At 37.8% G+C, this 27,776-nt stretch overlaps 1 protein-coding gene across 2 annotated transcripts in view; it reads left to right on the forward strand.

Annotated features, from left to right (window-relative positions):
• The window catches only part of rai14 (retinoic acid induced 14), a 66,473-nt gene that overhangs the window by 26,504 nt on the left and 12,193 nt on the right, over positions 1 to 27,776 (forward strand). For both annotated transcript variants that reach the window (XM_053648039.1, XM_053648040.1), the window contains exons 3-9: positions 9,115 to 9,245; positions 11,183 to 11,271; positions 11,809 to 11,873; positions 15,775 to 15,832; positions 17,826 to 17,896; positions 26,547 to 26,653; positions 26,739 to 26,926. In XM_053648039.1, the coding sequence (XP_053504014.1) occupies positions 9,115 to 9,245; positions 11,183 to 11,271; positions 11,809 to 11,873; positions 15,775 to 15,832; positions 17,826 to 17,896; positions 26,547 to 26,653; positions 26,739 to 26,926 (709 nt within the window). The remainder of the gene's footprint in view (positions 1 to 9,114; positions 9,246 to 11,182; positions 11,272 to 11,808; positions 11,874 to 15,774; positions 15,833 to 17,825; positions 17,897 to 26,546; positions 26,654 to 26,738; positions 26,927 to 27,776) is intronic.

Raw genomic sequence — 27,776 nt, forward strand, 5'->3', positions numbered from 1 at the left:
AACAGGGCAAAAACATAGTTGCCTGGTCATCTTTTTCATAGTTTTAGGACATCAATACTTATGGCTGTTTTATTTGTGCAGCAAAGAACGTGTCAAATTGCACTTCAGTTACCATGCACAGATTGCGCCAAGGCTACAATCGCATTTCCAGCTTCAGTGTTTTTTAGGCTACAATGTTAATGACTAAAGTAAATAAATCGCTGCAATAAATGTTCAAATGAATACATCTGTGTATCATATTACACTGTTTAAGGATGAACCAGTTCTTAAAATGAATGTGTTTGGAAATCACTCTTTGAAGTGACATGTGCTGCTGATTTGACTCTGTGCTAGGTAAGTTGGATCGGATAACGATGTGCAACCTGCGGCTCCTGAGCAGTCTTTCACACAGTGCTGTTTTGCTTAGCTTTAAAGGACCGTGAAAATAACTGCAAGCGAAATTCCTTCAGGAGTGGGTGGGAGTGTAATTACTCTTCACCTCATGCAAAGTGTAGCAAAAGAAATACAATAATAAAAGACTTTTCCCATCATAGTCCTGTGCAGTTGACTGTAGAATTGGCTTCATCTAGTCTGAAATATTTTCAGACTAACAAAGTGCATTTAGTCTGCTTTGTTTAATGAGTACCTGCATGCCTCCCAATCCCCTGCCGTGACTAGCTGACATCTCCACAGTGACTACTACTTACATATTAGTTCACTGGACTATGTAATATACCTATGTTATGTTTCACTGGGAGGATATTAGCAGAAAAAAGAGAATACAGCTAAAGTGTCATTCCACCTGTGATGGGTTGGCACCCCATTTATGGTGTCCCCTTGCCTTGTGCCCCGATTCCATTGGGGGAGTCTCCAGGCTCCTCACAACCCTGTGTAGGACAAGCGGCACAAAAACTGGATGGAATGGTGTCTTTCCATAGGCTGATTAAATTATTTGCCAGCAAAAAGCCCCACATATCATGATTATGCACTGTCCGAAAATATGTGGACACCTGGCCATCACACCTATTTGAGCTTGCTGGGCATCCTATTCCAAATCTATGAGCAGTAATCTGGAGTTCAGCACTCGGCAGCCCCGCTCTGTGAGTTTGCATGGTCTAGTGCTTCATGGCTGATCTCATGTTCCTCCTAGATGCTTATAATAGAAATATAACTAGAGTTGACCAGGGCAGATCTAGCAGGACAGAAATTTCACAAACTGGCATTCTATGGCAGAGCCAAGTTCGAAGTCACTGAGCTATTTTTTGTGATTTTTCTTTAAACAAACGATCAAAAGGTTAAACAATAAAGACAATTTTTTCACAGCCGTCTTTGCTCATATTTACCAAGGATGCCAATATTAGTGGAGGGCACTGTATGTGCTTGATTTTATGCAACTGTTAGCAGTGGCTGGCTGAAACACCTGAACACAATCGTTAGGAGGGGTGTCCACATACTTTTGGATGTAATCGTGTAGTTTAAGGTAGTCCTCAATACATTCATAATACACTGTGATTATACATAATGCTCTTTGTTAAAACTATTGCATATCTGAGAATTATCATCATAGAGGAGAGATTTTATTACAGACGCCACCTACAGTGTTAAAAGGGCCGAACTGTTTTTTTTTTTTTTTTTTTTTTTTTTTTTTTTAAAAATATATATAAAGAGTTGTCATCGTTTTCTGCCACTAAATATGACGCAAAAATATTTAACTGACTTTTTTTTAAATTATGGGGACACACCCTCTGCATCTCCTGTGTTAAGTTACGACTATGTGACTTGCTGATGTGGTAATGGTAGCTCAATGGTTCTTCTGATCGAAAGGTCGTAACCCTCAACTTCTCAGTTGTATAAATGCGATAAAAGTTGCTCGCTCTCTATAAGGGTGTCTGCCAAACACCGTATATTTTTTCTAGCACTGTGTTACACTCAGTATATCTACAACTTTGTTCTTTTGCCCATATTTATAAAGTTGTAGGTGGTCTCCAGAGTGCACACCAGGGGTGTGGTTTGAAGGTGGAGATGTTAGATGTCAGTTGGATAATGATGTTTACATTTGATAAATATGTTTTAATATGTACAGAAGGTGTTACTGAGCGAAACTCTGTCTTTTGGGGTGACTGTGTAATGACTTAGGATGCTAAATTGTAACTATAAGCTTCCATTATTTAGCTACAGTGGTGTTGTAGCTGCAATGCTACACATTACACACCAAACACATCTTGGCTGATTGACTATATTTGGGGTAAAACAAACATTTTTGGCAACCTTTTTACTTTAATGACATAATATTAATTACTTTAGATTTGAAGCTATTTAAAGTAAATGACCGTGTGTGTGGTTGTTTTTGGGAAATGTGTTGTTCCTTAGATGATGTCCTTGAAGAAATGCATTCTTTCCTTTTTACTTTTTTTTTGTATCCAAACATTCTAAGTGATATTCTGCAATCTTTTGAAGTGTGTATGTAAGAGAGGCATTTTTGGGTTTATAAAAATGGGCCTCTTGGTTTATATGTCTCATCCTGTTCCTTAAATATTACAGTGTTGAGGAAGAATTCAATCAGATAACAGTTAAAGGTTTACATTAAGTGGTGGGTGGAGGCCGTTTGTTCCATGCTTCCCTCTTCCCTGATGGGATTTTTAGTCCTTCTGTCTTCTTCCTGATGAGGTTTAAGTGCAGTTTGAGTCACAGAGCTATTTGATAACTGGTTGCTGATGGAGGCTTGTAGTTACTGTACATGCACCAGGGCCCAGAAATCAGAGTGTTTACTTGAATATTGTTAGTTTTTAGCTTAATTCGCACCAGAAATGGGACGTTTGGAGATAAGCGTAAGGATAAATATTTACATTAGAAGTGGGATTTGAGGAATGGATATGGTTTCCTGTATGGGTTGGTGAACATTACTCAGGGTGGGACTCGCACTCCGTGTTACGCACTGATTCAGTGGACATTGTTTATAAAGTGTTGAGTTGCACATCTTCCTTTTTCCTGTGGTGCAGCTTCATTAAAGGTACTAAACTACAGTGTGCACAAATCGGGTACCTCTGGTTTGCAGATTAAAACGCATGCACACTTGGCGTGTCCCAGGTTCAATGTATACTTCTGCATCCATAGGTGTCCGCCTTCATGCTTGCGCATCACAGGAACATATCCACTAGGAGCCAGTGTTGCATGAACCAAACTTGAATTTATGAAAAGGCAATAGTGAAAAAGTGCAGTATCTGAGCCAAAAACAAAGGAGAGTTTATTATTGATGACATCTGCAGTCATCAATAATAAATCAAGTCATTTCTAACCGAAAGCATTTCTGTGTATCTGCGTGCTTTGTCTTTACTGGGAGTCCATCAGATGAAAGAAGTAAGTACAGTGTGCAATCCTGCAGGATTAAATTAGCCAGTAACATGAGGCTACAGCAGGTATAAAACCTCACACTTAATATTTCTGTAAATAAATCAATTATACGCCAACTTCATCATATTGTTGTTGTGTGTGAATCTAATCATTTACATTTACGGTTCAGTGTTCTCTGTACTCGGGTAGTTTTTGCGGTAAAGCTTTATTTCCCTTTTTTTGGTTGCCATGTTTCATGAATGAAAGTTTTTCCCACGCCCCACATGTCCCTTAAACATTTTTATTGCTTTGTTTAATTATGTGTCGTGTGAAACCAAAGCAAATAGCAAATGAATCCAAAGTATCAATTTGACTCTGCTTCGTACTCTACCAAAGCTTATTATTATTATTTTTTTAAAATATCCTTGATAGTTAATGTTTTGGTCATGTTGTAACTAAGCCCTAATTTTTCTGGCATATTGCAAGTAGAAAACTAAAAAATTGTCCTGATTTAGATCAGATTTGTAAACTCTAAGGACTTTGACTGTGCGACTCCCGAATTTCACAGGACTGCAGGACTTGTGTGGAAATCAGAGGACCTGCTGAATTACTAAACTGCCGCTAGCTGTCTTTCTCAAGCTCACAGATCAGATGTGAGGTGAAAGAGGACGCAGAAAGGTCATAAGTGCAGGCTAAGTTTCATTACACCTACATTTCAGACATGGCGGGATGTAGCGGAGCGAAAGGCTGAGCAATGTGAGGAAATATAAATAGACAACTGGAATTTCCATTGCGTTAAACACACTGTGGCCTTCAGTAACTTCAAATTTCTTACAGTTTCTATTTCAGCATCTGTGCCCTATCATATGTTGATAGAAAATTGCTATCTTCATATGTTGATAGAAAATTGCTAAAATATACACTACCTAAAAGTTAAAAGTTTAGACACCCTCATAAAGTCATCAAAATTCTGGAGTAACACAATTAAGGGAAATATGTTCTGATAAATCCAAAATAAATCTAAATAATTTAGTATTTTAGCATCTTCAAAGTAGATCCCCTTTTTGCCTAGAATTTCCCGAAATGTATTCTTGCCATTTTCTGAACCGACTTCTTGAGGAATCTCCCTGAGATGTTTTTTAAACCGTATTAAAGGAGTTCCCACCTACGCTGGACACTTATCGGATGCTTTTCGAAATATTTTGCTCCGTCATCTGTTAAAAAAAAAAAAAAATATATATATATATATATATATATATATATATATATATATATATATATATATATATATATATATATATGGTCAAAAGTTTAAAAAAAAAATATATATATATATATATATGTATATATAATTTTTTTTTTTTTTAAACTTTTGACCAGTAGTGTATGCTACTCATGGATGTTTAAGTTTTTGTTTTCTGCAATTAGAGAATTTCTAGCTAGAATTTCTCAACTAGCTTCACTAAGAAAGATTGCTTGATGGGCCAAAACCCTGTTGTAGGGTTATTTATTTATTTATTTATTTTGTTTGCTTTAGTTTCTTTTGAAGGGGTTGAAGTTAACTAATGTAAAATGTAACATTTCTCAATCTAAAATGTAGTTGATCAGCCAAGACACGTTTATTATCTGAGGTTTGCATCTTTTGTTTTGCACCTAAAATATACTCTTTTTTTTTTCTTCAAAATGTATATATTAAAATAATACCTTCAAATTATTCTTCAGTATGCCGTAACAAATTACACTTAAATAAATGTTTTTTTTTTTTTACATATTAAAGCATATTAAAAATTATATTTAATTGTCTTGTCTACTTATGTGCATTATTTAAAGCTTATAATTCAATACTACTTTAATAAAACTTAAAGTATGCTTAAGTAAATGGGTTTTTTTTTTTCCTAGATACTGAAGCATGCTTAAAGAAAAGTATACTTAACTGTCATTTCCACTGACAATTCAGTCTGTTTTAATTTAAAGATGCATTTTAATTTCCACCAAAAATTTCCACCAGTATTTCATCAGTATCTCACAATGACTTCATCTCTCTTAGTATTCATTTAACCAGAAAATTCATGACGCGTCGAGCAAATGTTTCCCATCTTAGTGGTTGGTGTTTGTAGCTGCTCCAGCTGTTAACTCAAAACACCCTGAATTGTATATTCTCCAGGAGTGTCTATAAGTTTATGAACAGGGATCATATACGGTGCTTAAATTTTGCCCAACATTTTAACATTAGAGAGCACCGGTATGAGTTATGATTCACAAATATGTCAAAAGAGCAGTCTTCTTTATCTCTCCCACCCCAGCCCAAATAAAAAACCTTCAGATGAGCCAATCAGCATATGAATTTGAAAAGATTGAGTTGTGCATGAGTTTTGAACTCTCCAATATAAACTTCCCGTCTGATATGAGTCAAGTTTTTACTTGTGCTTCATCTTGACTCAGTTTACCTGCTTGACAGATGCTCTGATATTGCACTCTCACTTTCCCTTTGTCATCTCGTTTTGAAAGGGCTCATTGCACAAAAGCTTCTGCGTTCTTCTTAGTACCGCTCCTGCTTTAACCGTAAAAGTGATCCAATGTTCACTAATGGAACAATTCAGGGTATTTTGTGTTCGACTATCATATCTGGAATGTTATACTCTGTAGTCTGAAGTCCCAACAAAATGAAATGTGGTGATTTTATTTCTGCTGACTTTCTCAGGTCAATGTGAAGCCGTGTATAAAATAGAGTGGTAAGTTTTCCCTGTCCCATTAGTGAGGCGTGTCCTGTTGCGTTCCATAAATAGGGACACACTAACAGAGTCCTCCGTGTTTTGTCGGCTGACCCCTGCGGTTTACTTTCCTCTTCCTGCTATAAACAGTCCTGTAGTCCGAAATAAATCACAGAGCCACATCAGCAAGTCATATACCAACTCTCAGTTCGTGTTTATTACATGCTGTGTCATTTGGTGTAATGTCCTTTAATCCAAGTACCAAAAAAGGACATTTTGAAGCCTATGTGTTCAGGTTATCTTTAATCAGTGTTTAGTGCTCTGTACAAGACAATTCTTTGACCCTGGGTTGCTTTCACTTCTTCCTTCCTGTTCAGTGGGTTATTGTGACATTAAGCCAGTCTTTGTTTTTGTTTTTTTGCTTGCTTTCTGTATGACCTGATGTGGTGGTTCTTTCATGCTGATTCATGTTCTTTTCCTGTTTGGATCAACATCAATCGAACAGACACTTAATTTCCCGTGTGGTGATTTGTGACCTTGCATAAAGCCTAAAATTAACTTGCGTTTGCAATTTGCCAAATATGAATGGAATAGTGGGTGGATATTATATTAATATTTTGATAAATTGCGTCATGATACATTTTGAAAATATCATGGTACTTTTCATTTTTCTTAGGTTTTACTTATTTTCCTTTTTCTTTCCTCGTCAAAATTGAAAAATTGTGCTATATATAATATATTATGAAATGTCTTCAGCCTTCATGTCGTCAAGGCTGGTGACTTGGGAACATTTGGCATAATTTCAAAAATGTCTTGCATTACTGACCAAAACCCAAAGCATTTGCATTTATAGATTTTTCATAATTCACTCATGAAAGTTGCCCAAAGTTGTCCAGATATCGTTTGGGGCGACCATCAAGAAAAGACCATTTTGAGACTTTTCTGTTAAAGACAATCCAATGAGAATTCGTGAAAGAAAAATGTTCACTTTTTGAAGTACTGCTGTATAATTGCCATGTATATAGCCGTCATGTGGAATGCAATCAGTTCTGTGCCTGTTTAAATTTGAATGAACTCAAAAACTGTCATGTAGTGTGACTAAAAATGGTCTGGTGCAATCACGTCTTCCATTGACTTTTTCCGTCTTTTTATACTCAATTCCTCATTTATATATAGACAGTTTATTATAATTTAATTGGGAACAAATGTTTCAGCATTTTCAGTGTTTTTTTTTTTTTTTAAGTAACTCCAATTGATATTTGGGGATAAATGTTTTGTTTATATTTTGTACAATTTCATGATGAAACATTTATTGATCTCTTATAACCTGTATCAAAGAAAAATCTGTATGCCACACGTAGCAGGTTGACTCACCTTACAGTAAGCGCTGACTCAGTGCGTTTACATGGACAACAATAATCCACTATTAACCCGATTAAGACGATACTCTGATTAAGAAACTACCACGTAAACAGCAATTTTTAATTACCTTAATCCGATTAAGGTCATACTCAAAGTAAACACAAACCGAATTAAGACACGTGGAGTACTCCTGTTTTAGTCGCATTATCGACGTGTATTACAGACATGTAAACAACTTAATCACACTATTAATGTCATGTGAGAGTTTTCACCGCATTTTGCGACAGGACGCGTACACACACGGCAGCGCTCAACCGTTTTACGGCAAACAAGAGTTTAGCAGACATACATGTATCTTGGCTTCTATACAGTAGGCAAGTACACGGTTTGGGACGCAGCCCATGGCTTCAAGCAGTCGTCTATTAGCACGTATAGCATGACAAATAATTAACCGCACTGGAAGCGTTCGTAAAAATTAAAAATAAAAACACCCAAAACTATATGCACGGTACTATAATGAAGACTAACTGTATGTTGATATGTGAAATTCTGGAGGGACGGCGGACGGTGTGACGTAATGACGTGTGCTGTTAATCTATCTATGTTCTATAACATGTAACACAGGAACATGAAAGGAATATTCTAAAAGTGACTCATGTAAACACCTTAATCCTAATATTATCTTACTCAGAGTAAGGTCAATAATTAGATTACTGCTGTCCATGTAAATGTAGTCACTACTTTCTTGCTAGAACACCGAAAAGTGTGTTAGAAATATGATGTTCCCATATTAGAAACATGATGTTTTGGTTTCCTGATTTTATTTCTAATTAGCTGATTAGGAGAATGCTCACGATGATAGGGAGAACACTTTTCTATTGCGCCACTCGGCAGCCTGTGGCTAGTATGATCACTGACACAATTTTCTCGAGTGGATAGTAGTCTTGCATATTTATTTTTTAATAAAAACGAAAAAGAAAAAAAAGAATACTGTTTAAATAAAGAATACCGTAAAGTGTATGGAAAGGGAGGCAGTTCATGTAAAGGACATAAATATAATTGCATGGCTTACAGAAATTCATAAAGAGTTGCATGCATGTTTTAAGTATGACGATCTGAAAAATACACAATGCATGTGGCAATTTGACAAACGCTATGCGAGGTGTTTTCGACGATTTGGTTGCATTCGATGGAAATACGAGGACTGACGATTTGGTTGAAAACATGAGGTATTACTATTTGACAAAATGACAAGATGTGGCGATTTGACAAAACACAGGGCATGGCAATATGATTGAAATGCAAGACGCAGCGATATGAAACTGATCCTGTGCGATTCAGAAATGAAATGACTGTTGGCCATTTGTGCATAGGACAAAATACTGTAGAGGTGAACGGCACTGCATCTGGCCTGCAATGAATCAAGAATGAATTTGCAACTCTTGCACGGTATCGGTGGAGAAAAGACGCTGATGAACCCCTCCATGTCTACAAAGAACTACGTTTAAGATTTAGATTTTTAAAACGATGTAACTGGAAATTAACTGCTTGTATTTTGGTAGAAATTGGCGCATAATATTTGAAAAAATAAGTATGAGAAATGTGTAATATGTGCAATGGTAGGTTGTATTGATGGATTTCTACAAAAAAAATAGAAAACATTTGAAACCCTTCTATTCATCAGTGCTGTTATTGTGAATGCTGCTCAACCCACCTGCTATCACTTTTTCAGACCAACGAATGGAGCAAAAATGACGAGCGTCTCCTGAGCGCCGTGGAGCATGGAGAGACGGAGAAGGTCACCTCGCTCCTTGCCAAGAAGGGAGCAAATGCCACCAAATTGGATGGCGAGGGCAAGTCAGCGTGAGTACAGCGAAAACCACAGGCTTCCCTTATTGATCCACACTTTAACTGAATTACTAATTGAGGTTTCTGTCCTGATATTGTGTCAGCAAAGCCAAAAATCAGTATGTTTATTAAAGGAGAAAGTTGCCTGGATTCTTTGCTTGGTTTAAAGTCTATTTCATTGGATCTCTAAAGCACTTTTACAGCGCTCGCAGTACAGATACATAATGATTCAGCTGAAAAATCTCCTACGAGCATGAGGAAGAGATCAGAGTCAAAAAAGATCCCATCTGTTGAGGTTTTTTTTTTTTATTTTAAGCAGTGAAAATGAAAGTACATCATTTATAATTGTCTAATCATATACAGTCCCCTCCGAAACTATTGGAACGGCAAGGCCAATTCATTTTTTTTTTTTCTGCTATACACCAAAGACATTTGGGTTTGAGATCAAAAGACTGATAGACGCGGGTTTGGGATTTTAGCTTTTATTTTCTGGTGTTTACTTCTAGATGTGTTAAACAACATAAAACATTTTGTATAAGAACACCCACTCTTTTAGGTGAGCAAAAGTATAGGGACAGATCAGTCTTGAAGTAAATTAAAGTAAATGATCGCATATCCCTCGCTTGCAAGAACCGCATCAAGTTTTTTTTTTCTTTTGTGATGCTTTTCCAGGCTTTTACCACAGCCTCTTTTGGTTGTTGTTTGTTTTGGGTGTTTCTCTGTTCAGTCTCCTGTTCAGGAGATGAAATGCTGCTGGCCTGGTGATTGACTTGGCCAGTCTAGAAGATTTTCCACTTGCTCACCGGTTATAAAAAATAATTCAGCAGAGGCAGGGATATCTAAACCAGAGGGGGGAAATCCCCCAGTCACGCTGCCAAATCTCACACAGCCTTCACCCCTGTCTTGCTGAGGTTGTTGGTGATATCATGGATTGTTGTTTTTGGGTTTGTCTTTACAGCTTTCACAGTGTTTGTCATCAGCTTTTGTTTTTCCTTGGCCGACCCACTCTGTATCTGTTGCTCAGTACACCAGTGGTCTCTTTCTTTTTCAGGACATTCCAAATGGTTGTATTGGCTATGCCTCTGATTGATTTTCCCTCTTATCTCAGATTCAAAAGGGTTTACTTGACTCCCATTGACAGCTGTCTGATCTTCATATTGGCTTATCCTTTTTAACAACAAATGCAGCCTTCACAGGTGAAACTGAAGGCTAAAACCAAGAGTAGCTATTAATTGTTTAAACAATCAATCTAACAGGACACAACCGGGTAACAAGAAACACCTGTCAGTCACGATATTTTTTGCTCACCGATCAGTTGGGTAGTCTGATACAAAATGTGCTATGTTCTGTCGTTTAACACATCTACATATAATACCAGGAAATAAAAGCTGAAATTCTAAACTCTCTTCTCATGTTCATCTTTTGCTCTAAAACACAAATGTCTTCAGTGTACAGCAAAAACAAATGAATCGGCCTTGTCATTCCAATAGTTTTGAAGCAGACTGTAATCCACTTACTAGATCATTTAAAAATGAAGAGCTAATGTTTTAGTACTTTAAAAACAAAACAAAAGACGAATGATGCTTCAGTCTTTGAATATAGTTACAGCTGTAGTGTAACATCTATAGTGTTGCAGCTCGAGTCCGAGTTGCATTGATTCACTTGGATCAATGCAAAAGCATTCATTTTACAGGATTTGATTGTCAGGTTCTCATTTTGAAGGGAGTCCAAAATCGTTAACGCAACTGCTGGGATATATCCTGTCTCAACTGGTAGTCAGTTTGGGTAAAAGCGTCACCTGAATGAATAAACATAAAGTACACATTATTATTAATTCATGCATCACCGTGTACTCATGTAATATTTTTGTAATGTTATTTAATAAAGCCTGTACATATGTTACTGAATCCTGATTAAGTTTTAAATGTGTGTGTGTGTCTCCTCGCCTTCAGTCTGCACATTGCAGCGACTCGGGGTCAGGCCGAGTGTCTCGCCATCATCCTGGCCCACGGAGCTGATGTGTCTGTAGCGGATGCTTCAGGTTTGTCTAAGTGATGTCTTCTTTCTCCAGTTGCATAGTATTTAATGGCACTTTTTTGTTTTTGCCTACATTCTTGCTTGTTGGATTTTAAAATGCATCGTGGGTTTTAATTACTGACACAGTTTAACAGTATTTATTGTGTTTACTTCAGAACATTAGGTACTGAAATTTACCTGCTGATTTTCGCATAGTAAATACATACTCAACTTCCATTTTGTGCACCATGTATTACTTCCAAGTACTGTTTCACACAAGTTCTTTGTATTTTCAATCTAATATGCAAAGTATGAACTAGACAATTATTTTAATTACCACAAAACATTTAGTATTTTTTTTTTTTTAATTTTAGGTACTTGCTATACTTTTAAAAAATAGTGCTTATTTGTACTTGTGGCTTTTATATAGAAAAGACTGGTTAAATCCAAAATACCATTAAAACAGGTTTCTCACACATACACCACTGTTGTGTTTAATTGAGCTGTTTCAGAAGCAGCTCACAGTTGTCGTGTGTCCCCCCCCGCCCCCCATTTGTTTTAGGTTTTAGTGCTTTACACCTTGCTGCTAAAAACAACCACCAGGAATGTGCCAAAAAGCTCATACAGGTAAAGTAGTGTCATGCATTTCTGCTTTACTTTTGTTGTCTGTTCATTATTGTTTGAGTACGTCATGTGGGATCCAATTTTATTTATTTATTAATTTTGCAAGTCCAAGTAAATGAGCATGATATCGGACCAGTGACGATAGCAGCATGCCTAGTGATGGCGTTGGGTCTCATTCTCACGGTCAAGTTTAGATTTGTTAGGAATTTAGGCTGTCTGATGCTTAAAAAAGTCACATTATGACTTTAAAATTTTTATTATAGAGAAATTTAGTAATGAAAAATAAAGCATCTTCTTTTAAAATGTAGTAATGTTTAAAAGCAAAAAAAAAAAAAAAAAACTGTACAGATTTAAATACAATAAGAAAGTAATTATACAGTGTGACTTCCCACCACTGAAGTTTTCCAACCCCAAACCTACAGACAACAAATAGACTTGCAACAGAAAGTTCCATGGTAGCTGACCCAGCCTTGTCTTGTATGCTTTTCCTGCTTATTTTATCACAGTGTGCTGTGGAAAATCAGTGTGATAAATAAATAATGCACACATTGTTTCTGAATGAAGTTTTACAGCATGAGCGAGTTCTGTGTTTCGTAACGCGATCCTCCAAGAGTCATGTGGATTATACAGCTGTTGATAAAGCCATAAGGTGACACCAAGTGCAAATGCTGGGTGTTTATTGCCCAAACGACCTCAAAATACAACTAGATTTCAGTTCAGGCAGTCATGAAGTGATTCAATTCAATTCAAAGTTTATATGTCTAGCACTTTTAACAGTCCACAAAGGACAAAAGCAGCTTTACAGAAATCCCGGATGTAGATTTAGATCTCTATTGAGCAAGCCAGAGATAACAGAAGGGGAAAGTCCCTGAGATGAGCAGAAGAAACCTTGATAGGGACCAGACTCGAAAGTGAACCCATCCTGTTCTGAGTGACACCTGACTGTCTGTTTTTAAATCATTCCAGTATACAGGTGAAGAACACTAAAGACAAACATTATACAGTGTCTTGGTTGGACCGGACACAACAGCTTCACGCTACATTTATCTTTTTTTTTTTAATAAACCAAAAATGTGCTAAAGTTAAGCTAGCACCGTGTGTATTTTATGTGTAAGCTTAATGATAATGAATCTTTATTAATCACGTATACATTACAGCACAGTGAAATACTTTTCGTCGCATATCCCAGCATGTTAGGAAGTTGAGGTCAGAGTGCAGGGTCAGCCATGATACAGCGCCCCTGGAGCAGAGAGGGTTAAGGGCCTTGCATCAAGGGCCCAACAGTGGTAGCTTGGCAGTGCTGGGGCTTGAACCCCCGACCTTCTGATCGGTAACCCAGAGCCTTAACTGTAAAGCCACCACTGCCCCTTAACAGCTTAACTTCCAAGTATTATTTGAGCATTAAATCGCTCAAATGTTCGCTCAAAACGATTTTGATTTAATTACTGTTCTGCATTTTATTTGGCGGGGCTGTGGATCAGGCGGTAGAGCGGGTTGTCCACTAATCGTAGGGTTGGCGGTTCGATTCCCGGCCCACGTCACTCCACATGCCGAAGTGTCTTTGGGCAAGACAGTGAACCCCAAGTTGCTCCCGATGGCAAGTTAGCGCCTTGCATGGCAGCTCTGCTACCATTGTTGTGTGAGTGTGTGTGAATGGGTGAATGAGACACAGTATAAAGCGCTTTGGATAAAAGTGCTATATAAGTGCACCATTTACCATTTGGTCTGTGATTAAACCATAATAATAAAACATCAACAATCCCAGCTGGATGTCTGATTTCCATCTGAAATCATAAAGTGAGGCAAGTCAGAACCGTGCTGTTCTACACGTGTAAATATCCTCGGGCTCGGGCTCGGCCTGTACAACAAACTATCTGCACTTTTATTTTATTTTTTCATGATTTCATCGGCATGGACATTTCCAGCATTTTGTCAAGCTCTGTTTGCATTCCTGGTTGGAATCGTGGTATTTGTTCATGCCGGACATCAAACACTGAAGTTTGTGGAGCTTGTTTGAAAACCTACAACCTTGATAATAGTCTGTATTGACATATGTATTCACATGCATACAGTGCTGTGAAATATTTTTCTTATCTTCGCACGGCTCAGTTAAGTCCAAGTTCAGCTGTACCTCCACCTCTAGGCAACTTATTTAAACCTGACACTCTTCTTTTTGAAGTTTTGCTGGGATGGATATCCTGTAAGACGAAAAAAATAAGGCAAAAAAACAGGCCTTTGAACAGAACTCGCAGTCTTTTTTGTTATAGCAGCGTTGAACTTGCATGCCTGTTTTGGTCTGGGTTCCATGAACACATGAACGAGAAATGAGTGCTGAGTTAAGGGTGAATTTATTAACATCACCTTCAACATCTGTGATGGAATGGTTTCAAATTAGTTGGCGTGTAAACACTGTCGCATCCATTCCTCCAATACAATCCATCCATTTAAAAAGTCAATCCATCCCACCAAACCAGCCCAATCCATCCATCCATCCTTTCGATTCAGTCCATCCTTCGGTCTCTCCAATCCAATCCCATCTACCAGTCTCTCCAATACCACCCACATATCCATCCAATCCAATCCATCCCTTTAATCCATTTTGTCTACCCATCCATTAGTGGACCTTCTGAAGGCTTTACCTGGGTTAGGAATTCAATGTGCCAATTTGAACTACATATATTTTTACCTGGTCATGTGTACACCACAGTCTGTAAAAATGACTGACATGTCAGATTCAGATGGAACAAAAATCCCAGAGATACTCCGGTAATAATGGCATTACCCCATCTCCCCATGTAAAACCATCCAATCTGAATAGGGGTTTTGTCTGATTTTCCAGATTTACTTGTGACACATTTGACTGCACAAATGCTGGACAGTTAACTTAGTGATAATCCCATGAATCCGACATTAAAGAGGTTTGTTGCACCACTACTTTCATCAATTTTATTCAATTCAGGTACAATTTAATATTACTAAGTGAAAAGTTTCTCACTTGGACGTGACCTTTTTAACGGTGCTGCCATTCCCCCCCATCAGGATAAAATCAGCGCAATGTGACAAAGTGTCCACTTACTGTTCTTTTTGAAAACACCTATTTTGTGCTGCCTTTGTAAAGGAATTATTTCTTTTATTATTTCATTACTTCAGTTTCGAAATGCTACTGTGGGCATTTTTTCCCCCTTTGAAGTGCCTTGCATTTCACCGTAGCTAATGGCTGACTTTCTCAAATGGGGGTCCGAGTACTCTTGGAGGAATTACGACGATTACTTAAATTGAACAATTACTGAACACTGATTACTGAATGTTTGAATTGAAAATATTGTATAGCTGCAGGGTTGAAAATAATCACAAATAAAAATATACTGGAACAAATGCGAAATGAACAAGTGAATTATTATTATTATTATTATTATTTTTAACTGGTTCACCACCTTCTACCAATGACAATACAGAGAAAACAAACAAATACAGCTGCCTTTGGGACTAACGTGTGGCGGACATATTGTCTCACTCTTTATAATCAAGTAATCTATTATTAAATGGGTGCATGGCTTTATTGAAAGGGAGTACAGTAGCTTGAAAAGTTTGAGAATCACTGGCATAGAACGGAGTTAGTCTTCAGCAGACAAACAGAGTAAGCCTGAGGGCAGAAACCAGTGTGATTAGTGTTATGTAGTAAACACTGAAAATTAAGAATTTTTTTCCCCACAAATTCATAGTATATTTCATAATAAATATTTAAATAATGTTATATTGCCCTGCTTGGAGAATACTACAAAGCAGGACAAATATTAGATGCTAGTTTTATGCTGGAATGTTTTGAAGTTCAGCAAGATATATAAGGTTGATGAATTCAGTAAGCCTCTGGTCAAGTTCCTGATGTAATTCTTTGTTTCTACAGAGTAAATGTGTTCTAGATGCTCTGGACAGCGGTGGGAGGACTGCTCTTCATCATGCAGGTAAGAAACTTTCAAGGTTTTAAGGAATATGTTTTAAGAACAATTTAAGGAATTCAGTCTTATCAGGAAAAAAATCATACGGCTGTAAGCTTTCATTTCATCTAAATAGGCAGCACACTTGATAGTTGATTGGAATCCAGGATGATCTGATTAAACAAGTGGAATGGTCTGTGGCTCCTGCTTGGTTTGGTCCTTACCGGTTTGATTGCTTTTTCTGGAATGTCTCTCAGCATCAGCACTTCTGTTTGTCCTTGGCGCTAATAAAAGCATTTATTAAATCCGGACCTGAACCAGTCAGAGAGCTGTGAGGTCACGGAGGTCATATTTATTTTTCCCTTTTAGAGGAGAAATTGCTCACCAGCCGGACCCTCTCCTGCGTCAGAGTAGCACTGTGCTGATAAAATGACATTACGCCTGCTCAAAATGGAGCTTTTTTTTTGTTGTTGTTTTGTTTTTTATTTATTTTTTTTTATCTTACCAGCCTCCAAGCGCTGCTGACCGGGTATCATTTAGTGCTTGTTTCTCGGGAGAGTTTGAACACTTCAGCCACTTCATGCTTCCGTTTTATTTACAAACTGCCTTTCAATCAATGAGAATTGCTGTTGGTCAATTTTCTTGGGTGTAGAGTGCAGTGTTGTTTAGAAGAATGCTCAGTCTCTTCCACTGAATACAGCTGAATGTTCACGGTAATGAAATGAGGGGCTGTGATGAGGAATGCAACCATTACTCTACATTCAGAGTAGCATTCGAGAAGCAATTCGTTGATTGTAGTTTGTCTCTCGTGGGTGTAACCTGTCTGTTGCTAATTTTTTTGTTCCAGTGACATATATGTGTGTGTATGTATGTATGTATCTATCTATTTTATATATATATATATATATATATATATATATATATATATATATATATATATATATATATATATATATATATATATATATATATAATAATTATACTGTAGCTTCTAACGCTAACTAGTGCACCAGAAATTGCATAATGCATTCAGTGTGACATTGATTGATTTATGTTATGTACTAGGCTTCACATTAGCTTTGTTAGCAGATTACTATACGACATACATGCAGTGGCAGCGATAATACTGCTACTTCCTTCCAAATTTCTTTCTTCGTAATGTCTCTATACACATTTAATGGCAGGAAAGATCCGATGAAACTTCGGTTATAAGTTTTGCTTTCATTTTTGCACGTCAAAGAGTAATTGCAGGTAGGAACTATAGTTGTGAGTGGGGAACCCAAAGAAACATCAGACCACAAGCTCCATAGTATTGGTACCAGGAATGATGGCCTCTAGGCCATCACTAGGTGCTGGAGGCATTATGTTTTTGGGTTATCTCTCTGTCCGAGATTCTCTTTAGCACGATATGTCAAGAACAAGTTGTTGAATGTTTGTTTATAGGATTTATATGGAATTATTATCGTAACCAGCCGAGGAACTGGACAGGGTCACTGCAAGGTCAACAGTCTGAAATATTTAATTTCTTCAACAGCTTTCTCCCGGTTAATGGTATTTGAGGTGATACAGTAATTTGTTACCAGAAGGACTAGACTTATTGGAGGCAGTGGCTTCCTCATTAATGGCATTACGGTTGGTTGTTTTTTTGTTGTTTGTTTTTTTTTTTTCCCGGCCCAGAATTTAGCTAACAGAGCAGATTTGTTCTTCAGGAGGAGGCTGGTGTTGGTCAAGAGATGTCCATGTTTTCATTGCAATTGTATTTAACCTTGCAGACAGGACAGGGCTCTAAAAATAAATAAATAAAGATTTCTCCATTAGCCAAAAACCAGCATGGGCATAGCCAAGCAAAAGCGACTTCTAAAGTGGATAACAAGGTTTCAGTATTAAACGTTGGAGGTGGAGGTTTGTCTTGTACCCCAGAGTGACTCACTGTCCACAAAATATGCTAAGTGCTAGCATTGTCCTTTTTTATTATTATTTATTTTTTAAGCATGTGCACTGATTGTGTTTTCTCTCACAGCGGCCAACGGAAACGTTGTGATTGTCCAACTCCTGTGTGAACACAAGTGTCCTGTGAATTTGAAAGATATGGTATGTACAAAATCATATTTATTTTTTTTGGGCCATTGTTTTTGTTTGTTTTTTATGGGTTTATTTTTTTTAACATCAATAAATTTTCATGAAACAGATGTAAATGTCGTTGGAAAAGTTCCTTTCACTTCGCCACACTTTATTATTACAATCCAAGGGCCTGTGGTTTACCTCAAGCATGTGCAATAACAAACACGCCGCCTTGCGCTGACTCGCGTCTCTTGGGGTTGGACTGTTTGGTTTGTGCTGATTCGAGTTTCCCAATGGCAGACTCGAGGTCTCCATGAGAAGGAGATTGCCATGTCTGTGTTTTTTTTTTTCTGGTTCTGTCTCTCTTTTTTTTCTTTCCCTCCTTGTTGGCATTAGGCCACTTGTCAAGCTCCTTCCTGTGTGGTTTCTGCTCAGTACACTCGCTCGATCCGCGCTAGAATCTTCTGCACTGTTGTCATTTACTTTAATATGGAGCTAGGAAGCTGACAGAAATATTTAAATATGAATTTTGTATTATATGAAAATTTGTATTATATAAACATCACAATTACTTCTGTGGTGTATTTAATAAACATACATTTTTGCCATTTCCCCCACTTTTGTTTTGAACTCTCTAAGGATAAGATTTGACTTTTAAAACATTTCATTCTTAATTACTGCTTATGGTTTTGAGATTTAAAAGAAAAATTCAACATAATTCAAAATATAAAGTCATAAATTCAAACATCAGAAATACAGATTTGATGCAAATTAGGCCAAGAGTGTAGGATTCCAGGGAAAAGTAGATGCTTTCAGAGTGGTTGAACTCTGAAAGTAAAGTGAAGAGACATGTTTTTGTGTTCTACTGAAATAGCTATATTCCTATTAAGCAGTTATATTTGGCTGTTAGCTGCTAACGATTGCCAGGAATTTAATGTGTGCAAAGTTCTAGCTAGAACATAGCCTAAATAGTTAGCTTGGCATATACTAAGCATCAAGTGTTTAACATCACTGGAGAAAACTAGCTATTTGAGTAGAACATGAAGTCATTTTTTATTTGTTTGGCCACTCCGAAAGTGTCTGCATGTCCCTGGGAGTCCCAGATGCTTCACATTTGGGGCCCATTTACTTTTTAATTTGATTTTAAAGGCAAGTCTTACCCCTAGCAAGTTTATATATATATATATATATATATATATATATATATATATATATATATATATATATATATATATATATATATATATATAAACTTGCTAGAGGTAAGACTTGCCTTTAAAATCAAATTAAAAAGTGTGTGTGTGTGTGTGTGTGTAATGCTCTCTCTGAAATGCTCAAACCAGCCCATCTGGCAGGATTTTTACGCATTGTGCTGCTGCCACATGATTGGCTGATTGGATAACTGCAAGAAAGTACAGGTGTTCCTAATAAAGTGGACGGTGAGTGTGTTTTCAAATATATGAAATTCATATTCAAACATGTGTTAGCTTCCAAGCTTCACTGACCTTATTAACTCTAATTTGGTGTACTTATTAACTCTGAGGTGTCTCAGTGTTATGATAAAGAGCATGTTTTATTTTATTTCTATATGACTTTTCTTCCATTCAAGATTGCATAAGAGTCTAATTGAATACTCAAACATCTACTGAAACCTTTAGATCCATGCCTATATTGCCATGGATACAGCCACAATCCATTTGAATATATTGAATGAAGGGTATCCGTCAATCACTTTCCTGTTCACTTCTACTTCTCAGCATACTGGTTACACTTTAATATAATGGTTTAACTTTGGCCTAGGTAGTTTATCCATAGTTGATCTGCATTACCTAGGCAATATATTGGTAGTTTTAGCTACAAGAGACAAGGAGCTTATTGATATTTTTATCTGTCTTACCCATGTAGTTTATCTTCGTTTCCCAGGTAATCAGTCCTCATACCCGAGTAGTTAATTGGTAGTTTATCGGGTTACCCAAATACTTTATTGGTAGTTATCTTATATCCATAAGTATTTTATTTGTCTTCATTTATCTACCTTTACATTTATTTATCTTCAGTATTCATGTACTATATTACTAGTTTATCTTCATTCCTTAGGTGGTTTATTTGTAATTTATTGTCGTCTCCAAAGTAGTTCATTGGTAGTTTGTATGAATTAACCAAGTAGTTGACTGCTAGTTTATCTTTATTGTACTGATTAGTTCATTTGTAGTTTATCCGAGTTACTTTCTGATGAACTACAAGCCTGCATGTAGTATGTTTGTGTTGTACAAGTAATTTATTGGTAGTTTATCTGTTTACTCAAATAGTTTATTGGAAGTTTATCTGCACTGCCCATGTAGTTGATTTTATGGTTTGTGTTTGCTATACAAGTAGTTTGTTAGTTTAACTTTCTTACCCTAATAGTTTGATCGTTTCTCCAACGACGTAAGTAGGTTGCTGGTAGTTAATCTGATAAACTGCTTAAGTAATGCAGATGAACTACCAGTAAACTAGCTAGGTTATCCGCTGTATGCAGGTAGTTTGTGTTGCACAAGTAATTTATTTGTAGTTTTATCTGGTTGCACAAATAGTTGTATAGCTAGTTTGTTTGCATTAATTTAGTACTACCAAGTACTTCTCATCTCATTTTGCCATTTCACTTTGCTTTTTCTAATTGCATTTCTAATATTGAATTTCTAATAGCATAACACTGAAGTTAGCATAAATCCGACCAGGTTTAAGTACTAAACATCATATGTGTGTGTGTCTGATACCGCAAAGTGCCCTACAGTATAGTGTTGAAAATATGGTGTACTATATACTGGCAAGTGTGTCTTTCCTCAGCCATCACACTGAAATGGAATAGTGCTACACAGAACAGGGTAAATTGACCAGATTGGCATAAATGTGCAAGCTGTCAGCAAATACTTATGTCATCATGTCATTCCGGCTTAGCTTAGCACCTTTGTGCCAAGTGGTATTTAGGCTACTGCTCATTTTCTGAATTGTTGGAAGGAGAAGGCCGGTTATGAATTTAAGAGCTGGGATTTGTTGCGTCAGTCATGATTCAACTCTCGTATTAGCATGATTGCATGAAACTTGGTTCCTGATGCAATACGTGAGAAATGTTAATGCCGTGAGCTAGCTAAGACGATGTTAGATGAGGTGAAGTGAAAGAAGCCGGTGTAACCGAAGTGCTCGTTACTTATTTAATGCCAGAGTTTGAGTGATGCTTTAAAACAAAAGAAAAGCTGAGCGAGAAGCCCTAAATGAGCAGATGTTTTGTTTAAGATATTTAAGACACAGCAGTTGCCTCTCATTAAAAAGCCTCTTACTGCAGAGTTCTTTCTGTCAAAACAAGTCCACGTCCCCAGCAGAGACTATAATGATCTTAATTCTCTTTTTTTTCACGTCAGTCACGAAGGAAGTGCCACGGTGCAGTGCTCGAAGTAAAATTATAGACGTGTTAAATGAGTCCCTGCTTTCTAATCATTCTCCAAAGATGAGCTTTAGTACATTAGCGTCCTGTTGCTTTTTTTTTCCCTACTCATGAATCATTGCTTTGTTACCTGCCCTCTCATCGTCTGTCCTCTCTGCTGGAAGCCAACCCCTTGAAATCATGGCCCACTGCTGCGACCTCAGAGCTTTTCACAACAATTCGCACATTATTTGCATCTTCACCATTTTGCACAAGTCAACTAAAATCCCTCTTTGAGGCAAAGTCTGAATTCGGAGCATGAAGCGCGCATCTGGAACATATTGGCGTTTATTTTTAAATAGTGGAAGTGCGGATGCCAGCTTGCTAATCTTTAGCATGCCTGTGTATCTCTTATTTTGAACAAACACCACAAGAATGTTTTAATAAGGAAGGAAGTTTCTATTATCAGATGGCAACACACAAAAAAAAAAAAAAAAAAAAATGTGTGGGAGTACGTGAGGAAGGCAGCACCAAGGAGCAATGCTTTCAACTGTTAAATCTACAACAGTGCACCAGGATTTTATTTTTAAATATCGCAAACTGTATTTGGTAAGAAACTCAAACCAACCCTTCCTTTAACTCTGGCATTATCCTTGTTTTGATTAAACAAAACCAGTACTCACTTATAAACAGTCACGCACAGTTTTAAAAACGATAGTGCTCAATGACGCAACCATTCACAGTTTCTTTTCTTTAATTTTGTGCATACAGAAGATCTATTTTTTGGATTCAAGTTCAGTTTAGACCGATTACACCAGTTGTAGGTGTAGAATTAGTGAATAGAGTCCATCCTTAAGTGGAAGGAGACCACCATATGGTGGTGGTGGTGGTGGTTCATTCTTCTTTACAGCACTTATGCCGACATGCTCAAACTCCAGTGCTGGAGAGCATCCCAGTTCTGCAGAGATTTGAAATACCTGCTGAGTACTAATTGGCTGATGGAGGTCATGTTTACTTAGAATTCCATTTACAGATCAATACAGATTGGTACACCAAATTTCAACTCGGCCGGATTTACAAATCCAAAGAAACACTTATTTGAACTTTATGACGCCCGCTATGGATGACCACGCCCCAACATTTGCACACAACCTCAGCTTCTTATCCTAATCATGGTTTTCTAGTTCCATGCAAATACATCGGTTCTAGTGTTGAGTTTGAGTAAACTAAGCTCTACTTAACATTTTAAACAATTTTGTGAAGATAGGCCAAAAATCCCAGAACTGTGGATAGTAGGTATTGCATATAATGCAAATTAGCTCAGTCTAAGCGGATGGAGCTTACGGATTCTTGACAACGTTTTTGTTGGAACCTACGATTCTGCAGGAGCATTGTTGTCTCTATGCCTCAGAGTGTAGGACTTCTGGGCCAAAAACATACTGCGCTCTAGTGTCACCTTCAGGCTGATCAGGCTCATCTCGCTCACATGAGTAATGGGAATGAGTACTACCTACTGAGCAAGTGTCTGTTAGTCTGCTAGTCAAAGATGAAGATGGTGAAGAAGACCATCTCGATGACCAAGAAAACCGTGATGGCGAAGGTGATGAAGTTGAAGATGACGACGAAGACAAAGAAAGACGTCAACCATGATGTAGCAGACACTGGCAATGAAGAAGACTGTGCAGAATAAGATGCCGTGGAAGAAGACGACAGCAAGGCGTAATAAAAAAGATTAAAAGAAAACCCCTTCCATTACAATATTGTTCCAGCAGTGAGTGCTTGGACCCCTAAAATAGATTTAAAAAAAAAAAAAAAATGTTACAGCACTTAGGAGAAAGTTAGTTTGATCATTTATCGTTATCATACCACATCACTATAGAGCTGTTGAAATGTTCTTGTTTTGTATGTTATAAGTAAAAATGTAAGTAAATCTTGACCGTCACATGTAAAGACGGCAAACATCTGAACTGTTTTCTCATCAAGATTTGAAAAAAAAAAAAAAAAAAAGGGTTTAAAAAACAAAACAAAACAGTGTCTGTGTAATGGTCTGAAAATAGCTCGGATCACTGCCTGCCTTTGCCTACTGCGTTCATTTCAAACTGCAGCCATGACTTTCTCTGGCAACTTCAGCCCATGTGCTAATATTACACACAGTTTAAATGTCAGATTGTTAAATTGGTCCCGACTCTGGAGTTCTTTCCAGTACAGACGCCACACTAATCTTTCTTTATAGAACACTCTTTATAATGATACGCCTCACATTTTGCTCTTGCAAGGATCTGTGGGAATATGTTGTTATAGAAATGGATGATTTATGCGTGTTGACGGATCATTATTTTTATTATAGATAGTAGTTATGATTTTTTTTTTTCCCTCCAGTGTGACCAATGGCTTCATTCAAACCAGATGATCATTTTATATCCATTATGGAAAACCATCTTGCTTTGTATTTTTATTAGGGCTGTGAAATCAAATTTCACAGAGTACTTTTTCAATAGAGGCAAAGAATTTACACATTTGTGTCCAAGATTAGATTTTTTTTTTTTCTCTTAGTCACAATGTAAGTGGGTAAAAACTTGTTTCCTAATTTCTTTTGTCGTCATAATAATAATAATAATAATAATAATAATAGGTTTAATTTTTATTTTTATAATCCTTTTCCTCATAGCCAAGGTCATATTACAGTTAGAGAGGAAAAGACTTCATCTACAGAGTTGGCTGCAAGTCAATGCATGCCATTTATCATTTTTCAAAAATTTGGACTACCTTTCAAATTAAATATAAAATCCAGACAAGGTTTGTGTTCTGAAAGTGATAATAGGCTACAGGCTCTTTTCTATAACACACTTATGAAGGTCACAAAGTTTATATGGCAAAATCATAAATGGTGCTCCATTGAGCATATAGAGCAACATGAAAGTTTATGAAGAATGTACAATATCGTTCCATCATTATTCATTCATTTATTTATTTATTTATTTATTTTTGCCGCTAAAACTAAAATGACCGCCTCATTAATATTCAAATGCATTTGAATACTGGAGTACTTCAAATTCAACTGCATTTTTAAAAATGGAATTTGGTAGTTCATGTCGTTGAACTACACCCCCCCCCCCCCCCCCCCCCACACACACCCCAAGACATATTTGCAGGTGTGATCTAAAGGCCATGTAGTCTGTAAATGAAACCGTATTTCACACCTTGTTGCTGTAATCCATACCGTGCTGTTCGAGAATCAGGAACTGGTATATGCTGCCTACTCGGAATAAATGAACCTGCTGGAAGAAGTTGAAAACTTTTGATGTGGTTTGAAAGCCAGTCTGATTGACGCACAGGATTGCACTCGTCTGTTTAAACATCCTTCGCCGTTAACATGTATCGCCGATGCTGGAATGTATTATACATCTGTTATGGTGCCGGTTGCTCTCAAGGTTTCATGATGATCCCGAGTGCAGCCAAGAGCCTCGCTCAGCCTCGCTAAACATGCTTCTGATGAGACGTCGTGTTCCTGTTTTCTGCTCTCGGCTAATTGGCACAGACCACCGTTACCTCCAGGGCAGATGATGATCGATCTGCCTGACTGCTTTCATTACATCTTTTTCAGTCCAGTCTATAAGATTACTCATAGATTTATTTATCCTTTTTATTTTTTGCTGCCAAAAGCTGTAGCAGATAATCAAATCCCCATCCCCCTGACTAACACGAAAAAAAAAAAAAATTCTGTCTTTACTAAGCAGTAGATGTTTCTAAGGATCAAGTCATTAATGTCATGCATTTATAAATCAGAATGTGATTTCTTTGCATTCTGAAACTGAAATATGGGATAAGATGACCAATGCATATACTATACTTGTATACTGTATACTTAATCATAGCTACCATTTTCACATTTAAAAAAAAATGTCCAGAAATGAAGTGCGCACGCTTCTCAAAAGACAGCAGCGCAATTTCTAAATAAACTCTCTTTATTTCAAGAAGTACAACTACGCTCAGAGCTTCTGTCGTAGAAAATGAATCAACATCGTCTGACCAATCAGAATCCGGAATTCAAGATTGCTGTGACCTTGTTAATTTTTTATCTATCTATTTATTTATTTATTTTTAAATAGTCAAATGTGAACTAAATTATTATCCAAATTTCTACTATAAAGCTCTGCTTTCGAACTTTAGGCCACGCTCCCTACTTGGGCCTGATGCTGGTGTTGAGTGACACCAAATTCTGTGCTGAGGAAGAACCTGATTGTGCTACAGCTGTTTTTATCCCTGTGACGTACATGTTTATAGATATCTCTGTCTTCCAGAGTCAGAAACCACATCCGCAACACTTTGGTGGAGTGACTAACGCACACGTCAGACGATTTTCCATTATTACCCTACTTGTTGTGGATGACCGCTTGTAGTACTTGTACTTGAGGCTTTATTTTTCAATGACAGTTTATTTACTTGAGAAAGGGTTCTTGGGCCGAATCCACTCTGGTTGTTGGGGCTTTGGAACACATAAGCATTCATAACAAACAGAATGCAATGATGCTCGTCTCCGAGACGTGTTAGACTCCAATCGCACCTGCACTAGACGCCACTAGTCGCCGAAGACGAATGTTAATACCGTGTCTGAAGCTGTTCATTTAGTTTGGATTATCGTCCAGCTCTAACCCTGCGTTCACACTAGGAAGCTGTGTTTGACTTCGTTTTCTATGTACAGTATGTGTGCAACACTGAGCCGTCTTTTCAATAACATCACGACAAAGCGGTATTTGAATAATGTTCTCAGTTCCGTGCAAATTAGTTATGACGCAGCAAAGCGACAAATTGAAGCGACTGGCTCGAAGGATCGCTTCGGTCCCGTGGTGCGTCTGGTCCAACATTTTCAACTTCAGTTCCTCACTCGCAACAATTTACCGTTTAACGTGCAAAAAAGGAAGAAACAGTATAATTCTCCGGTCATGTATAACCTCCCATTAAACATGCATAGAAACATTGCAAAGAAAAATAAAGCTGGGAAAGAAGTAGCGGAAATAGCTGGTGTCCTGGTGAGTGTACGTAGCTAGTACAGTTAGCTTGCTTTGCTAATCTGTTTGACAGTCTGCGCCGTCATGCGACAAAAGTCGCTGTCGCTACCTGCCCACAAGAGACAAATTACAAATGACACAAGGGACCGTGAATAAAAACCATGAAGTACTGAGTAGTACAGTGGTTTCTGGTTCATCATCTTATACTATCATGCTGTTATATCATTCCACCTGTAATTAGTTGCTAATCTTTCACCTTGCCTTCCTGTAGGACGGCTTCACACCCTTGCTGCTGTCAGCGAGACACGCCCACACAGAGGTCTGTGGCATCCTGCTGGACTGGGGAGCCAACATCAACGCCTGTGACAGGAACGGCAGGTGGGGCCGCTCGTCCAGCTCGCTGGTTCTATCAGTGCAGTGTCCTCTTGTGAGGTTTGGTTAATAATTGGTGTGAACGTCGCAGGAGTGCTGTCATGCTGGCTAGCGAGAGCAGCTGCGTTCCAGCCGTGGATCTGCTTGTGCACAGGGGAGCCGACTTACGCCTGCTGGACTCGCTAGGACACGACGTGCTGCACTACGCCAAGCTGTCGGGCAGCGCCGAGGTCCGAGCCGTCATCACCGCTGCGCTGCAGTGCCACCCAGCCGAGTCAGGTGATTACTCATCAGTCAAATGCACAGTAACACTAATCCCAGGTGGGATCTGAATGACCGCTCTGATACACATTATAATAAAGCTCAGTCATAACCCTGACATCTGAGCTGTGTTAGTTTCCTCACGTATAGACACATCTAAGCTACATGGGGAAAAATATCTTTATTTCATATGTATTGCTGATGATAAATCTAATCTACAGAGCCAGATAGGCTAGCTAGGACTGGAAAGAGTGTTTCTTTATAGTTACAGTGTGCGTGTTGTGCGAGAGCTGCTTTTAACAAAAAAGAAAAAAGTTGAAGCATCCTACAGTAAGATATGCTCCGTGGTGGTTCCTTGTCACCGATGGACAGGATAGAGGGGTGCCAATGCATTTTTCATAGCAGTAAAGCCAAGTAGAGTGTAGGTTTACTTGATGAAAAAGCAACCCATTAAGGCTGTCAAGGATTTGTAATCTTCGTGACGCCTCAGAAGCTTTGCCGTGTCGAGCTAAAAGCGGACCACCGTCACGCACAAAGCCTTTATTCCACTACAAAACATTTTCTTTCTGATAAAGTATTCAAATCCCAGCCTCAACGCAAGCATGAAGTCGACCCCAACGAGCAAGGAGTCAGCCGGTGAGCAACTACAAAAGCGTTCCTGTCACTGAAACGGTGATCTGATTGATTGGAGTCGACTCTCGGATCTGCTCCTGGAGAGGGAAATGAAACGAATCCCCTCAGCGTGTTCCTTCACCACTGAGACGATCACAAGTAGACAGGAAGGAAGATAAATGTGTTAGAACACCCTTGTGTTATTTGTTGTGCTTATCTTTTTCTTTCGAGACGCTGTGCCTGAGCTGTGAGAGGT

This window comes from Ictalurus furcatus, chromosome 18 (assembly GCF_023375685.1).
Source record: "Ictalurus furcatus strain D&B chromosome 18, Billie_1.0, whole genome shotgun sequence".
Taxonomy (NCBI): Eukaryota; Metazoa; Chordata; class Actinopteri; order Siluriformes; family Ictaluridae; genus Ictalurus; species Ictalurus furcatus.